An 18,801-nucleotide genomic window follows, 5' to 3' on the forward strand; every position below is an offset into this window, starting at 1 on the left:
CAGAGGCCCATTTCACGGTGCACCGCCAATTCCTCCAGTGATAGGCGTTTGAAGGATATGGACAGTTGTTTCGGTGGTATGGGTAACAATGAAGGGGAGGGTTGGGTGGTGGAACCTACGTAATAAGGAGACTCGGCGAAACAGTGAAGCTAGATTTTTCAGGGAACCAACCTTGTGAGTCACAAAACTTCTTCTCTTGGAGATGAGCTAGGGCCACCACTTGAACCAAGGTAGGAGGTTGCAACGCCTGGACTTTGCGGCGTATCTCCGGTGACAAACAAGAGATGAAGCAACTTAGTAAAAAAGGAGGGGGTAGACCGATGATGCAGTTGGCTAATGTCTCGAAGTCTAACAAGTAGTCGTTGACGGAGTGACGCTGGGTTAGCTTGAACAAAGTCCCTATGGGGTCTTCATAATGTGACGACACAAATTGAGCTTCCAAAGCTTGTAGGAGGCCGAGCCATGACGAGATTTATCCGTTACAAGTCATCCATTGATACCAAGCTAGCGCAGGGCCCTCCATATAAAACGAGACAATAGGCAAGTGTTCATGATCAGACATGGAATGATAATCGAAAAACTGGGTGATCTTGAAGATTCATCCTCCGATCCATCAAAGCGGGGTACCTCCAGCTTCATACGGTGGGGAAGAAGATGGGGAGTGTACGTTGAGTGGTCTCGAGAAGGGTCATCCTTTGAAGAAGCTCATCCAGCTTGGTAGACATATTATTTTGAGTAGTTGTAAGGGTAAGCTGGTTGGAGGTGAGCTTGGCGATAACATCCTTGGATTTCGAATAAGTGGAATCAGCCATTGATGCTCAATGAAAGCACCAAATATGTTAGGTGCAAAGGAACAACTCAAGCATGGATCCCGGATTTTGAGGACTAGGGCCTCCTAGAGAAAAAAGGTGAGGAAAATGATTGCATTATTTCTTTGTTGTCCTTCATTACATGATAAGTTCCTATATATAAGCATCACGCAAGGATGCTGCCAAAATAAAAATGAAAATAGAATGGAAACATTGAATAATAGAAATTGGATATTCCATAGACAAGCAACAGACATCATATTTTCCTTAACCACTAACATTCTGCCAACTCATAGCTCTAACAGAATTTGTTATACGAAATCCACCAACTGGTTTGTGCCTACATTGTGTGACTGGTGCAATGCTTCATTCCTATCATGCATGTTGTAACAATAGCTGTTGAGTGAAATCTGTTTCCAGAGAAGTGCAGCCCTCGATCATCAAATATTTTAGGGATGGTGGAAGTGCAGGCAACCTCTCAATATTAGTTTGAGATAGGTCTAACCTTTCTAAAGACAATAAGTGGACAATTTCATTCCCAACAAACTCAAGATTTTTACAACCGTTTAGGAAAAGAAAAGCATGCTTCCTTTTGTGCTAAATTGATGATGGCAATTCACATATAGTTGTGTTAGCTAAGTTCAATTTTGTTATTTCCTCTTATGTCACCGAGAATTCCTTGAGAGATGAATAGTTTATCGGAAAAAAATTATATTATTGGGTAGAATAAAATTAGAAAAATAAATGAATGAAAAGTAACTTCTCTGTGCATGCATAAATACTACCCTGCTATATAACTACTATATAATCAATTCTAACAAGAGAAAAATAGAGAGAGAGAGAGAAAACATTGGTGAGAGAAAATAATATATATATATATATATATATATATATATATATATATATATATATATATATATATATATATATATATATATATATATATATATATTGGGTGTAATTAGGTTGTGAGTTAAGTGTTTTGTAAACACCTATTATATATATTTCTCTTTCAAAAAAGGTTTGTAGCAATCCAGAGGCGTAGGCATAATTGGCTGAATTATGTTATCAATTTTGTGGTGATTATTCCACTATATTTCTCACAAATCTGATTATAAGAAATTTGCATAATTTCTCAACAACTGGTATTAGAGCTTTGGTTGTTGCTTTTGTCAATTATAATAAACAATCTAGAGGGAGTTAGATTTGAGTTGGAGCAATGGATGCAAAAGAAAGGTGAAAATTGAGAAGTTCGATGGTGCGGACTTTGACTTTTGGAAGATGCTGATAAAAAATTATCTGTATCAAAAAAAGCTATATCAACCTCTCTCAGCAAATCAACCGGAGGGCACGAAGGATGAAGATTGGGCTCTTCTTGATAGACAACCCCTCGGAGTTATCCGATTGACGTTATCCTGCAATATTGCTTTCAACATTGCAAAAGAAACAACCACAACGGGTCTTATGGCGGCTCTTTCCAGTATGTATGAAATGATGTCGGCCTCAAGCAAAGTTCATTTGATGAGGCGGTTGTTTAATTTGCGGATGACAAAAGGCATATTAGTAGCACAACATCTCAATGAACTCAATATAGTCATAACCCAATAGAGTCTAGTTAGAATTGAGTTTGATGAAGAAGTACGAGCATTGACACTTTTGTCTTCTCTACCAAAAAGTTGGAATGCTATTGTCATAACTGTGAGTATCTCGTTGGGAAGTAATAAGTTAAAGTTCAATGATGTCCGTGATCTGGTTCTCAGTGAAGAGATCTGATGAAAAGTGTCGGGTGAATCGTCAACCTCTTTAGTTTTGCATATAGAGTCAAGAGGAAGAAATTCAACCAGAGGATATGAACGTTGAAAATCAAAAGACCACAGGAGGTCCAAATCCAAGAATCATCGAAGTTCCCTCAACTCGAAAACTATCGAGTGTTGGAATTGTGGAAAAATCGGGCATTACAAAAATCAATGCAACATTGCACCAAATAATCAAGAGGAAAAAGGCAGAGGCAAATGTTAACTCCACCTTAGGAGGAGACAATGCATTGATACGTTCTTTAGAGAACAAGAAAGAATCTTGGGTATTAGATTTTGGAGCATCCTTTCATGCTACTTCGTAGAGAGAAATTTTTGAGAATTATGTCCCCGGTAATCTTGGATAAGTGTACCTTGGCAATGAACAATCTTGTGATATTGTTGGCAAAGGTGTGGTGAAGATTAAGTTGAATGAGTTTGTTTGGGAATTGAAGAGTTTTAGACATATCCTTGATCTAAGAAAGAACTTAATCTCAACAGGCTAGCTATCTAGTGAAGGCTATACAACAATTTTCCATGGTGATAATTGGAAGATTTCAAAAGGTGTAATAATGGTTGCTTGCGGTAATAAGAGTAAAGCTCTTTACATAATAGCAGGGGCACATAATTTGATTGCAGTAGCAACAAATAATGAAAATTTCAATCTATGACACTAGAGACTTGGCCATATGAGTGAGAAAGAGATGAAGACTATGCACTCAAAGGGGAAACTACTAGGTCTTCAATCATTTGAAATTTACATGTGTGAAGACTGCATATTTGGCAATCAGAAAAGAGTCAGCTTTTAGACAAATAGCAGAACCCTAAAGAAGGAAAAACTTGAGCTTGTTCACTCTGATGTTTGTGTACACCAACATATGTGTCATCCATTGGTGGCAAACAATACTTTATGAGTTTTATAGATGATCACTCTAGGAAGGTATGAGTTTACTTTCTAAAATACAAGTTAGAAGTATTTGTGGCTTTTAAGATATGGAAAGCCATGGCTGAAAATGAGACAGGATTGGAGATCAAAAGGCACAGAACTGACAATGGTGGTGAATATGTAGACAGATTTAAAAAGTTTTTCTATGAGCACAAAATTAGAAGGGAGAGGACCATGCCAGGAACACCTCAACACAATGGTGTAGTTGAGCATATGAACCAAACATTGACAGAAAGAGCCAAAAGCTTACATGTACAGTCTAGCTTACCAAATGTTTTTTGGGTAGAAACAATCAACATGTCAACTTACTTGATCAACCAAGGTCCATCAGTACCATTGGAGCATGGAATACCAGAAAAGATATGGAGTGGAAAAGAAGTGAAACTTACACATCTTAGAGTTTTTGGTTGTGTTGCTTGTATCAATGATCAAGGTAGGAATAAACTTGATCCCAAATCGAAGAAGTGCACTTTCATTGGTTATGGAGAAAATGAGTTTGGCTACCATCTTTGGGATAATGAAAACCAAAAGATGATTTGTAGTAGAGATTTGATCTTCAATGAAAGAGTGATGTACAAGGATAGGAACGACACACATACTAGCAACCCAGAAAAAAGTGGACCAATATATGTAGAGGTGGATGATGTTCCGAAAACTCCTATAGTTGAGAGTCCTCAGCTAGAGGAATCAACTGAACATAGTAGTGACAACAACTTAATAGACCAAAACCTTTTACTCCAGGTCCTGTATTGAGAAGGTCTTCTTGACCTCACGTGCCAAACAGGAAATACCAGAATTATATATTGTTGATTGATGAAGGGAAACTTGAAAGTTATGAGGAAACATGTCATATCAGAGATTCCAACAAGTAGGAGCTTGCCATGAAATACGAGATGAAGCCTTTGATCTTTAATCAAACATGGAAACTAGCTATGTTAGCTATGGGAAAGAAAGCACTTCACAACAAATGGATTTACCAGGTGAAGGAGGATCATGATGGCTCCAAGAAATATAAAGCCTGACTAGTTGTTAAAGGATTTCAGCAAAAGGAAGGAGTTTACTACACTGAAATCTTTGCTCTAGTTATGAAGCTAAATATTATCAGGTTTGTCTTAAGCATTGTTGCAATTGAAGAGCTCTACCTTGAGCAATTGGATGCGAAGACTGTATTTCTTCATGGAGACTTAGATGAGGAAATTTACATGGATCAACCTGAAGGTTTCTTAGAAGAAAGAAAAAGGAATATGGTGTGCAAATTAAAGAAGAACTTGTATGGTCTGAAACAAGTTCTAAGACAGTGGTATGAAAAGTTTGAAAGCTTCATGCACAAGGAAGGAAACCAGAAGTGTAATGCCGATCACTATTGTTTCTTCAAGAGATATAAGTCCGGTTGTATCATTTTACTACTTTATGTTGATGAGATGGTAGTAGCAAGTTCAAATATGGACGAGATACAAAACTTGAAGATACAGTTGTCAAAAGAATTTGACATGAAGGACTTAGGTTCAACAAAGAAGATCCTTGGAATGCAAATCATGAGGGATGAGCAAAAAGGGATTTTTGCAGTTATCTCAGGCAAAGTACATTAACCGTGTTTTACAAAGATTTAACATGGGCGATGCGAAACTAGCTAGCATACCTTTGGCTAGTCATTTTCACCTATCTAAGGATCAGTTACCTCAAACAGAGGAAGAAAGAGGGTTCATGGCTAAGATTTTGTATGCTTCAGCCATTGGAAATTTAATGTATGCGATAGTTTGTACAAAGCCAGATATTGGCCATGCAGTGAGAGTTGTAAGCAGGTTTATGTCAAATCCAGGTAAAAACTCATTGGGAAGGAGTTAAGTGGATTTTGAGATATCTATGAGGCAACATAGCAAAATGTTTGTACTTTGGTAAAGGAGAATTAAAGATTCAAGGCTATGTAGATGCAGATTTTGGAGGTGAAGTCGATCATCAAAGAAGTACCACTGTTACATTTTTATTGTTGGTACTACAACTGTTAGTTGGATGTCACAAATAAAGAAGATGGTTGCTTTATCCACTACAGAGGTTGAGTATGTTGCAATAACAGAAGCCACTAAAGAGTTGAAATGGCTTTAGGGATTGTTAGCGAAGCTGAGATTTGTCCAAGAGAAGAGTGTTTTGCATAGTGATAGTTAGAGTGCGATACATCTGACAAAGAATTCAACATTTCATTTTAGTGCAAAGCACATTGGTCTCCGTTATCACTTCATCAGATCTTTGCTTGAGGATGAGGTGCTAACATTGAGAAAGATCCAAGGAAGTAAGAATCCAACAAATATGTTAACTACGGTGGTGATTATTGACAAACTGAAGTTGTGTTCTGTTGGATCGAGTGGCCTTAGAATAATTAAGAAGGGGGGGGGGTTGAATTAATTATTCCTAAAACATTACCAATTAAAAATTACTCTTTTAAGGCTTTTACTTTTGTTGTTAAGAGAATATGAAGTAGAAGAGAAACTTAACAGAAAGTAAAAGCGAGAATTAAATGCACAACGGAAAGTAAAAGAGTAGGGAAGAAGGAAACAAACACACAAGAGTTTTTATACTGGTTCGGCAACAACCCGTGCCTACCCTCCCTTGTTCTCTTTGAACCTAGTGGATGTATCCTCCACTAGAACTGATCCACAAGAGATGTACCCTCTCTTGTTCTCAGTCAAACCCAAGTAGATGTACCCTCTACTTGTGCCACAAAGGATGTACCCTCCAATGTGTTAAGACAAAGATCTCAGGCTGTTACACCTTTGATACTTTGTGAATGGGGATACAAAAGAATTCTCAGGCGGTTAAACCTTTGAACGCTTTTGTATTAGGGAATGGGAAGAATCAAAAGAATTCTCAGACTGTGTCGTTTTGAATTCTTTGACAAGGGAGAAGGGAGACACAAAAGAATACAGGCGGTTAGTTCCTTGTTCTTTTGGAAAAGAGAGAAGAGAGACACAAAAAGAATTCAGGCGGTTAGTCCTTGGCGAATTCTTTTTGGCAAAGGGAGAAGAGAATGAAAAGATGAATAGCACAAGTTTTCAAGGTTTAGAAAACCAGAAAACTTCAGAAAGCTTTTGGTACAAAAGAAGAAGAAGAAGAACTTCAAAGAGATTTCAAGGCTTGTAAATGATTGTATGAGATTGATTAGAAAGACTTGGAATGATTTTTTAAAATGCAAAACAAAGCCTTGCTTTTATAGACTCTTCATGTCTGGTCAAGAAGGCCATTCAGAAGAGTTATAACTTTTAGAAAAACTTAAAACCCATTTGAAAAAGTCAAAACCTTTTTGAAGAGTTACATCTTTAGATTTTTCAGAAACAGTCACTGGTAATCGATTACCAAATATGTGTAATCGATTACACAAAGCTTTTGAGTGAAAGAATGTGACTCTTCACTTTTAAATTTAAATTTCAACGTTCAAGGGCACTGGTAATCGATTACAGCCTTTTGAAAATATTTGGAACGTTGTAAATTCAGTTTGAAAACTTTTTCAAACTCTTTTAGCTACTGGTAGTCGATTACAACAATATGGTAATCGATTACCAGAGAGTAAAAACTCTTTGGTAAAGGTTTTGTCAAAAACTCATGTGCTATTCAAAGTTTTGAAAAACTTTTTAATACTTATCTTGATTGAGTCTTTTCTTCATTCTTGAATCTTGAGTCTTGAATCTTGATCTTGATTCTTGAGATCTTGAGTCTTGATTCTTGATACTTGAATCTTGATCTTGATTCTTGAGATCTTGAATCTTGAATCTTGAAGTCTTGACTTGTTCTTGATTCTCTTGAGAGATGTTCTATTTGTTCATCACTTTTGTCATCATCTTTTGTTGTCATCATTGTTATCATCAAAACACCTTTGAATCATTGTTGATTCATCATGAATCTTTGCTTCCACAATCTCCCCCTTTTTGATGATGACAACTTCTGAAATCAAGAAACATACACACACACTTTTTCCTAGTCGATCACTCTTATAAATGCTCCCCCTTTGTTTTTGAATTTATGCTTATCTTAAAATTAAATTATTTACTCATGTGAGTTCTTGATTTATCCCTATTTCTATCCCCCTTTGGCATCAACAAAAAGCCAAAGTGCGTATCAAACTTAAAGTATGCAAATATATCTTAAACATTCATACAACATTCATAAAAAATATTAACCACAACATGAAGTAAAAACCATGAAGTAATAATCATAAACATATTAACTTATAAAATCCACATAGTCAAATAACATACTTGTTCAACCAAACCATGCAAATAAGAAAATAATAAATTGTTAAAATACCATAGTAATATAGAGATTTATTTTGATAAGTCACTAACATCTATTAGTCCTAACTCTCTTCTTATGTTATAGAAGGTATCTTTACTTAGTGGTTTTGTAAAGATGTCAGCAAGTTGATTTTTAGTATCTACAAATTCTAAAACAACATCACCTTTTAAAACATGATCTCTAATAAAATGATGCCTAATTTCTATATGCTTGGTTCTAGAATGAAGAACTGGATTCTTAGATATGTTTATGGCACTTGTGTTGTCACATTTTATGGGAATGTGATCTAATACTATTCCATAGTCAAATAGTTGTTGTTTCATCCACAAAATTTGTGCACAACAACTACCAGCAGAAATATATTCTGCTTCCGCTGTGGATAAAGCTACACTATTTTGTTTCTTGCTATTCCAAGAAACAAGTGCAGACCCTATGAATTGACATGTACCACTAGTACTCTTCCTATCTGTTTTTGATCCAGCAAAGTCTGAATCTGAGTATCCTACTAGGTTACATAAAGAATTCTTAGGATACCATAATCCTAAACTAACTGTTCCTAATAGATATCTTATGATTCTTTTTACTGCCAATAAAAGTGAAAACTTTGGATTTGATTGAAATCTGGCACACATGCATACACTAAACATAATATCTGGCCTACTTGCAGATAAGTAAAGTAGAGATCCAATCATACCTCTGTATTGCTTCGGATCAACAGGTTGTCCAGATTCATCTTTATCAAGATAACAACTTGTATTCATAGGAGTAGCCAAGTGTTTTGAGTTTTCCATTCCAAATCTCTTAATGAGTTCTTTGCAATACTTTGCTTGATTGACGAAGATCCCATCATTTGTTTGTTTGATTTGTAATCCAAGAAAGTAATTTAACTCATCCATCATGGACATCTCAAACTCACTTTGCATATCAATAGAAAACTCCTTGCACAAAGATTCATTAGTAGATCCAAAAATTATATCATCAACATAAATTTGTACTAACAAGATATCATTATCCTTCTGTTTTATGAATAAGGTAGTATCTACTTTTCCTCTAGTAAAATTCTTTTCTAATAGGAATTTACTTAATCTTTCATACCAAGCCCTAGGTGTTTGTTTTAGACCATAAAGTGCCTTCTTTAATCTATAGACATGGTCTAGTTTTTGTGAATCTTCAAACCCAGGAGGTTGTTCCACATATACCTCCTCCTGAATCAGACCATTTAAGAAAGCACTTTTGACATCCATTTGATATAGTTTAAAATTCATAATAGTTGCACATGCTAATAACATCCTAATTGCTTCTAATCTACTATATAATCAGTTCCAACAAGAGAAAAACAAAGAGAGAGAAAGAAAAAACATTAGTGAGAGAAAATAGTATTTATATTTTCTGGATGTAATTGGGTTATGAGTTAAGTGTTTTGTAAACACCTATTATATATTTTTCTCTTTCAATAAAAGGTCTGTAGCAACCCGGAGACGTAAGCATAATTGGCTGAACTCCGTTATCAATTTTGTGTGTGATTATTCCACATTTATTTTATTTCTCACAAATCTGATTATAAAAGAATTGCATAATTTCTCAACAAGAAGATGGTGTAGTTGTAGGCAATATGCTAAAAAACTATGTCCACGAAAAGCAGATCCTATGCAAGTTGGATGCCCCATCTGAAGCACAAAGATTCTGCTACCTTTAAATAAAAAACTATGTCATGTTGCTAGCATGCATACCTAAAAATTTATAATAACTGAAATATATTACTAACATCTATCAAATTATAAACATACACTTTTTCTTTTATAAAGAATTAACGATTATAGGTATCCTCCATGGGAAGGAAAATAATTTTGCTTGAGGTCAAAGGATTATCATGGGTAGCAAAACTCTTCTAAGTATTTAACACAATTTTACATGCATACTTAGTTGTCATTGAAAATTTTAAATCAAAAACAAAAAATTGCATCTAATGTATTGCTACTATTTTTTTTGTTCAACTACTATAATTAGGGCCTTTGGCTCCTTGATGGGATCCTGAGATATCCCCACAAATTTTCATGCATACTTAGTTGTTAGTGAAATTTTAAATTTGAAACAAAAAAATTGCATTAGATGTATTGATACATTATTTTTAGTTCAATCACCATAATTAGGGTCTTTGGTTTCCTAGTGGGACCCTGAGATATCCTCACAAGTTTCGATCCTTTAGACTAGCTATGAGACTATCCTTGGTTCGTGGCTTAGTCACCCTTAAAATTTCTTATTCCTCTCCAAGAGTATATTTTGCGGGGATCAAACTTAGGTCAATCCCACAAATTCAATGTGTGTGTTACCAATTGAACTACACCCATTAGGTTAATTTATTGATATTTAAATCAATAAAAATATTTAAAAGTTTAAAACAAATAAATCTTATAAATTTAAAATTAAATAACTAATATAAAATAAATTATTTTTTTATTAAAATATATGAAATAAAAGATTATATATACTAACATACAAAGGATGATTGTCTAACATGGAAATTTAGATATACACAGTCCAAAAGATGAACTAGAGTGGATATGAATATGACTTTTAAAATGGTATTACATGCCCTACAGAATATTTAGTGAGCGGTGCAGTTGGCTCCAACATAATTATAAGAAACAGGACAGGGTAGTCGTGATTTGAAAAATTTGGTCTTTTACATTTTGGCTTAATTGATGTACGCCGTAATGTGTATTGCAGTGCCTCCCGCCATTTTTATGTTTTAAAAGAAAATAAGAACTGGTTTTATAAAATTATAAAGATACAATTTTTTAAAAAAATATTATTGAAACAATAATAAACATATGATTAGTTTAAAAAATAAAATTAAAAATGAGATCAATATGATAAAAAAATTATATATATTCATGGCATCTGATTCCAATATTTGAAAAACTCCTTTTATTTCATGTGAAAAACGACAATCCCACTAAATTTGAAATTGCATTCTGAGTTGTTTGCCTGTGGGGACCTAGGTAGGTTGTGCTTTTTTGGTTTCTAAATACAATTCTTTTACATAAAAACGTGAAAATCAATCCAAACGCATATCATTAACGCGAGACAAACACACTAGTTTCTTAAATAGCTATTTCTTTCCATTGTGAATTTTACAATATTATTTTGTAAATATGAATCATTATTAGGTCATTTATCAGCATACATGGTGGCCATGAGAGGAAGGAAGAACTGTAAGAATTAATGTAAGGAACTGGTGAATGAGATGCAGAAGCTTGGTTGTGATCCAGATCATAACATCTATGACACAGTCATTAGGTTGTCTTGCATGTTGGGAGAGGTCAAGGAAGGTGTTCGGCTTTGGAATGAAATTCGCTTCTGTCATTGCGAGTATTATCCATCTTTATTTCAGAATGAAGAGAAATAGACAACTGAACAAGTTACTCTCATAACAAGCTAGTGCTCATTTCCTGCTCAAAAAGTGCGACATTCATATATAAGTATTTCAAAAAGAAAACCTGCTCAACAGGTAAGTATAGCATCATAGCACAATGTTGTAAACTTATTACAATATACCATGCATAAATTTCTAGAATCAAGAGTATTTCCAACTGATAATTTCTATATTTGAATGACTAATTTCATTTATGAAAAAAGCACTAAATAAGGAGTAGTGGGTGAGGTTTGATAGCGATGAAGTAGTCACAGGAAGATTATCTTTTATGGTGAAGTCCTCATGCTCTTTTGCTGCAGGAAGTTGCTCCTGTCTTCTTCATTTTCATTATTAGAGCCTCTAACTCCAGCTTCAACTCTGATCGCTCTGGGTCTGGGCTGTGACTCATTATTAGAGATTTGAGTAATGGATTCACATTCAAAAGTTTCCTTGCTATTACTACCAACCACCTTAAACCCTGATGCCCTGGCATATACTGGGAAGACCCCACACTCTTTTATGCCCCATGTAATCTTCACGCCACGAAATAAGTGTTTATGTTCAAATGAAATTGTTAGGTCGCTGAAATGATCACACACTTCTCTTATTCTGTCAAATTGTCTGATGTCATGATACCAAAATAACACATGATCTAAAAATAAATCTGGGATATATATTGTCTTCTGGTCCTGGCCGACCTGTATACCGTCTTGATTGATAGAACATGAAAGTACGCTGCTTCTCTTTCCGTAAATTCCCTCAGAAAAAATGATGCAATAAATGAAACCGTGCAAGTCAGATTTTGGAAGATAAGGAATAGTTATTGAACTATCTCCTGTGCAAAACCCACACGCTTTGGTGATGCGGTCCCCCGGGAAGAAGAAGCATTCATGGTTATTATAATACCCGGGGTTACTAGGATGTTTGTGTAAGTAGGGTATGCGGCTTTGTATCATGTGGTGTAACACTAAATGTTGAGTGAAGTTTGTTTCCAGAGAAGTGCAGCCCTCGGCCATCAAATATTTTAGGGATGGTGGAAGTGCAGACAACCTCTCAATATTAGTTTGAGATAGGTCTAACCTTTTTGAAGACAGTAAGTGAACAATTTCGTTCCCAAAAAACTTAAGATTTTTACAGCCGTTTAGGACAAGAAAAGCGAGTTTCTTCTTTTGCCAAATTGATGGCGGCAATTCACATATAGCTGTGTCAGCTAAGTTCAATTCTGTTATTTCCTCTGATGTCACTGAGAATTCCTTGAGAGATGAACAGTTTTTGGCATTAAGTCCTTGGAGAGATTTTGAATAAACATGGAGCTGAAGCAAGCTTACACAAAAAGAAAGATTAACAATTTCCAGTTTTTCTGCCTTGGATAAGTCTGGGACCTCAATCAAGTCTTTGGAGCCCTGAAGGCCAATTATCTTTAAATTCACAAGATTCTGTGACAAGAAAGATGCATCACATTGTTCAGAAACGGTGAAATTCATAATCATGAGCCTTAACAAAAAGAGAAACCTGAGCATACATAGAAGCACAATATCCAAGGTGTGGCTCATGTGAATGAGTTTCACTTGAGGCTGTGCAGGACTAGTTACAACTTACTACTCTCTCATGTATCTTTACAAGTTGAATGAAAAATATAGTACGTATTCATACCTGAACCCCATCCCAAAGCTTTTTAAGCTTGCTAAAAGGCATGTAAAGCTCCACAAGCTGTTCAGCACAAAAGTTAAGTGGCAAAGACTCAAGGCAGAATCCTTCCCAATGAAGGTACCTCAATTTATCAGGCAATGACTCAAAACCAGTAGGAACGGGCACTTTAGAACCATAATCATCCCAACCATCATAGAATTGAAGAAATCTCAGGTTAGTCATCTTTGCAAGGAAATCAAAGCTCAAACGTAGAGCTTCAGTTAATTTCCGCAAAGATAAAATTATGCCTTCAACAACATCAGTTCCCTGACAAACAAAAAATTAGAATAATAATTAGCAAGGGCTATCATATTGGTCCTGCTTGGATACGCTGCTACATAAGCTGATTTTTAAGTTATGTATAAGCTAATTTTAGCTTATAAGGAGAACTTGATTTAATTTTTTTCTTCTATTAGTGCTTGTGAAAAAAGTTATCCAAACAGGACCTTTATCAAATAAAAGAAATTGCATTTTCCACTTGCCCTGTTATATTTCAATATATTTTGCACTTCCTCTTGTCTCCACAATCGGCTTTGTCTTCCAGGGTCTTTGATACATTCTTGACGAACAATTTCCCAACCCATTTCCTGTATCAAGTCATGCATTTCTATGTGATTGCCTTCTGAAATAGTTATAAGAGCTTTATCTAAAAGGACTTCTATCCCAGATGCTGCAAAGAAATCAAAAGCATCCAATACTCTTGTTACCCAATCTCTTTCTCGTCCTTTAAAGAAGCATGCAATGTCCAAAAATATGTCCTTCTGAGAATGATCTAAGCCATCATAACTTAATTTTAATACTGTATGAATTTCCATACTCGAAATCTTTTGGAGTTTTCTCAATTCACTCTCCCATGCCTCTTTACTTTTTCGACGAAGACTTGCACCCATAACTTTTAAAGCCAAAGGAATACCTTTGCAATAGGAAAGTACTCTTTCTGATAGGTCTTCATACCCCTCTTTAGGTTGTTTTTCTCCAAAAACAGTCAAACAAAAAAGCTGAACAGAGTGATGAGAACTCAATTCCTTGACTTGATAAATTTCGTCATTGGGGCCAAGTATTTCCCTATTTCTAGTTGTAACAATGACTCTACTTCCTGGTTCCAAGAAATCATAATCTACTTTTAATTTTTCTAGATGTTCCGAGGTAGCCACATCGTCCAAGACAATGAGAGCTTTTTTACCTCGAAGCGTACTCATATCAGAATTACCAAAACAGTGATTTTCAAGCTTGTCTGATTTTTCATTTACGTTTGAGAGGAAGGAACTGCCTTCAAATTCATGAGATAATTTGTCATATAAAGTAGTAGCAAGGGCCGTTTTACCTATCCCACCCATACCCCATATACCAAGGGTTCTAACTTCTGTCGGCCCAATTTTAAGTAATGATTCAATATGTTTACAATGTTCCTCAATTCCAACTAGTCCTTTACGTTGATTTTGGTATCTAGGAGGCAATTTTTGCAAAACATCTGCAACAATGTCCTTAAGTAATTCAGGATCAGTCCTAGCATATGAAAGGGAAACAAAGAAAAAATAAAAATGATCGATGTGTTACATATCTATCAAATTCAAAAAAAAAAAAAAAAACCAGAATAACATACAAATGATTTTACAAGTCTAACAAAAAAAATATAATCTATGATCAATATGGTAGTGTAGTAGAGAATAACAAAAAATATATATTTAGGAAATGAAAATCCAATGCTTAGAGATAATCAATGCCTCTGTTTTTACTATGCAACAAACTTCCTAAGCAAAGTACCATGGAAGGTTTTCTACATCAAAAGTATGCTCAATTTAGAATCAAATTTGACCAACAAAATCTAAAATAAAATATTGTCTGTCTCACTCTTTTCTTTTTCTCCAGAAAAATTAGCTAATTCTCAATTCATTTACCTATAAGTTCGAGAGTCCCACCCAGCCAAGTTGGCTGCTTCAGTGAGAGCAGTTTTCCATTTGTTGCAGCTGGGTTCCCCCTCATGTTTTGCAAAGGCTTGTTCGTAGCTCCCAGTTTGCTTTCTCACATCTGATGGATCTATCTCGTAAAACACAGGTATTACAATCTGTCCTCGGTCTTTCTTGCAATCCAGAATCTTGATGAGTTCAACCAAGCACCACTTTGAGGAAGCGTAGTTCTTTGAGAAGACCACAATAGATACATGAGAATCTTCAATGGCTTTAATGAGTGCTGGTGAGATTTCATCTCCCTTTTCAAGATGTTCATCTATATAGGTTTCAACTTTCTTTTGCTTCAAAGCTTCATAGAGATGGCTAGTGAAGTTCCTGCGTGTGTCTTCACCTCGAAAGCTTAGAAAAACGTCATATTTTTTAGGAGACAACATAGAAGAAGAGCTAGAGGAAGAAGCAACAGCACTTATCATTTGCTGCTCGGCCAATACGAATTCCAACTGCTGCACCTGCAATGATTGTAACACTACAATTGAAGAATTAAAAAAAGCTTTTACATTTCAATGTGTTCTTTGTCACTTGTCCTTAATAATATTAGTTGGAATTTATAATTTTGTACAATATGAGATCAAATATCTCAAAGTTCAAAGGTAATATGATTTTGAGGTGTTTTGTGATCCTTACAAATTGCTTTTGACTTGGTCAAGCTGACAGTCCATTTGAACATAACAGAAGCTCAGTAAATGATTGAACATAAAAAAGCTTAATAAAATGAATAATGAATCTAAACTTCAGACTACCCTATTCTAGTTTGGATAGAAACCTAAACTCTTAAACTTCAAATTAAGATTAATATTTATTTGACATTTGATCAGACAATGGACTATCTGGTATCTACCATTAATTGAAAATTATTTTTCAGTATGTTTGAAACATTACAGCTGTACTCAATAGACGAATTGTTTAGAAAACACTCTTAACTTTAAATACAAACTGGTTTCGTTGAACAGAGAATTTAATATGTCATTCACAGTTGAATTTATTTTTTGGCTTCTTTATAGGTGAACTGGTACTTATTTTCAGTTGTATAACCCCACCTATGAACCAGAAAGCAAAGACTGCTAAAACAGAAGAAATACTTAGAGTTGGGTCTAATTTGTAATAAAACTTTACTGATTGGTGAGGAATTAAAACCTGAAATGTCTGTGTTAACCAATATGTGCTTGCTTTCTGTCAAACAAAACAAGGTTGAAGTCCAACATGCATGTCTCAACTTCTATTAATAATAGTAAGTGCTGCCAGAACATTAAATTATGCTTAAACAACCTAGACTGAGAAAAGCTTTGAGATCATCAAATGGAAAATAACATAAATTTGGAAGCCACATGTTCACACCAGCAGATGGCAGCAAGTGATAGTCAAGGCGTTTTCATTGTTCTGCTTTCTAGCCATTTAACACTTGCTTAACACAACATTAGATTAAAAATTAAAAAATTAAACCAGCATATCAGTCACAATTCGCAAATCTTATTAGATGAGAGAAAGCAGATCTACCATACATTAAAATCAGAGGATATAGTACTATTAGTTTAACCAAACCAATGACCACAGCCAAAGTGTGCTTGACCAAGTAGTACAAAGAATATAGATTCATGTCTTTAAGCACTTCAATGAAAAGTTCATGCTGTCTCACCAATTTTTTGTTTTTAAAAAAAAGAAGACAAAACAAGTTATTTTTTACTTTAGACAACCAAAAAGCCACTCATTGTTTCCTAAAGAAAAAACATGTCTTTAACCCATTCTTTTTCAGCTAAAACATGGGAAAACAAGAAGAAATCAAATTAGCCATATCATTTCATCATCTGTTATTTCTATTTAGAGCTAAACTTGTAAATGGTGGAAAGGACCTTCCCACAGACCCAATCCAAGTTCTTGCAACAGAGAAGAATACACTGATCCTTTACTTCAACACAAGAGCTTCTTAGTCACAACAGAAAATTGCTAGACAGCAATTATTGAGACGTGCGTATGAGATCAAGACATTTAGACTTTTTTCAAATATGGAAGAAGAATTAGACAAAAGATGTAAATATACCATTCATGTCATGTATGCTTCTGATGCAGTTTACTCTTTTTTTAGAATTTCATGCACTTTCTTAGAAGGTTCCTAGTTGTGTCCAACATCCTCTAGCCGGCATGTTTCGTTGTCTTTTCGACAATTCCGAAGCTTGAGTACTATGTTTTTTAATCCCTTTACATGAACTGAACTATATGCACTTCACGAAATATACCTGTTGAAATTTTACGAACAATGTCTTATAATAACTGGATTTTATCAAACTATAGTAAAAGTATTGAAACAATAATAAACAAATGATTAGTTCTGATCTGCTGTCAATGAAACTTTATCAGAAACATAACAAATAAAGTCTATTGTATTGATATTTAAACCAATAAAAATATATTAAATGTTAGAAAATAAATAAATCATATAAATTTAAAAATAAATAACTAATATAAACAAAAAAAATTTTTTATTAAAATATATTCATTAAAAAATATACAAAGGATAATTGACCAATATGTCCTTAGTCCAAGTGGAATAGCATAAGATTTTTTTAAGTTTAATCCTTGGGAATGAAAAAACATGATTGAAAAGAAGGTCATACTAAAAATGGTTAATTAAGTTTTCACATAAAAATTAATTATCGATAAAATCAATTGATACTTTTCATAAAAAATATGGTTACTAAACAAATTAATACAAAAAATGATTGAAGTGAAAAACATTGAAGCTAGGTGCGGTCTTGAAGAAACATATAGTGAAGCTGAAAAGATGGGTCTAAGAGACAGTCAATATAAAACATAAAATTAACAATTTCTTTTTTTTTTTTTGCCGTAATTCATTCAACTGTTTTTAACTGCCAGAAATTATAATTTAAATTTTTAAATGAATTCTGACAGTTTTAGAAACCATCAAAAATTACATTTTAAAATCATCTCTTAATTAACAATAGGAATCCAAAACAAAATTTTAATGTATCGGGGATCTAATGCTTTCTAAGTATATGCAAGTAGCTTCTAGATGGTCTGATTTTAATTTTAATTAGTAGTTTGACTAGTTTCTACATATGCAACTGCTGGCTGTTTTTGGTTTTTTTGAAGACCATGGACTTTGTGTACTGCCCAAATTAAAGAGAATAATTGGTTTTGCTCATTCGTGTCATGTAGGTTTAAAAAAGAAAAACAGATTGCTTTTTCTGTAATTGATTTAGCTGGATAAGTTTAATACAAGTTACATCTAGATAGTGTGTTTTGTGTAAATTATCTTGCAATAGTTTACTCGATGCTGATAGGGTGTTATGTTATTCTCGAAGGTGGGAGTGTGTTAAGGGTAAACTAGTGTTTCTTTTGTTGGTTAAGTGCACTGTTTTCCTCTCCAATAGTCTTGCATGTTGCAGCTAGCTACACATACACAAAGATTAAACAAGTAGTTGTTTGCATCCATTGTTGTGCAGCAAGGCCCCAGAAGCTTGTTTCCAAATTGGCTACGCATCTTAGACAACTGTAGATTGCAAATTTGTCTCATGACATTTGATTTCTGAAAAGGTGAGAACCAACAAAAGAAATTAAAAAAAAAAACTATAACGGGTTCAACTTTTTGTTTGGGATCTCGAAACAATGCTTTTGGGTTAGTGACGGGGGTGTCTGATATGGCTATTTTTGTTTTTGCACCTTCATGGCCACACTTATTTTCTGCTTGTATTTTTTTCTGTTAAATGAGTTTATTAGTGGTTTAATTTATTTTTTATATTCAATTTTATCCTTCAATTTTTATTAGATTCAATTTGATCCTATAATTTGTAATACTACTAAAAAATCCTTTTTTTACAACGCACATTCTAAGACGATTCTAAGGAACCATCTTAGAATGTGACGCGATGACATTTGTGTA

General features: G+C 34.4%; 1 protein-coding gene across 1 annotated transcript; it reads right to left on the reverse strand.

Moving 5' to 3' along the window:
• Window positions 1-10,999: 10,999 nt before the first annotated feature.
• Window positions 11,000-17,077, reverse strand: LOC100809480 (disease resistance protein RPV1). Its single transcript, XM_026126668.2, has 5 exons — window positions 16,942-17,077; window positions 14,835-15,355; window positions 13,419-14,442; window positions 12,901-13,203; window positions 11,000-12,683 (listed from the first exon to the last, which is right to left on the reverse strand). The coding sequence occupies exons 1-5, from the start codon at window positions 16,942-16,944 to the stop codon at window positions 11,535-11,537; spliced, it is 3,000 nt and encodes a 999-aa protein (XP_025982453.2). The 5' UTR covers window positions 16,945-17,077; the 3' UTR covers window positions 11,000-11,534.
• Between the last annotated feature and the right edge of the window lie 1,724 nt (window positions 17,078-18,801).

Source organism: Glycine max, chromosome 18 (genome assembly GCF_000004515.6).
Source record: "Glycine max cultivar Williams 82 chromosome 18, Glycine_max_v4.0, whole genome shotgun sequence".
Taxonomy (NCBI): Eukaryota; Viridiplantae; Streptophyta; class Magnoliopsida; order Fabales; family Fabaceae; genus Glycine; species Glycine max.

Excerpts from the sequence above, each read along its gene's own strand:
- LOC100809480 (XM_026126668.2), bottom strand. Across the intron at positions 14,443-14,834 it reads TGGGACTCTCGAACTTATAG|GACTGATCCTGAATTACTTA; the intron begins GTAAATGAATTG and ends TTCATATGCTAG. Across the intron at positions 13,204-13,418 it reads ATATATTGAAATATAACAGG|GGAACTGATGTTGTTGAAGG; the intron begins GCAAGTGGAAAA and ends TTTGTTTGTCAG.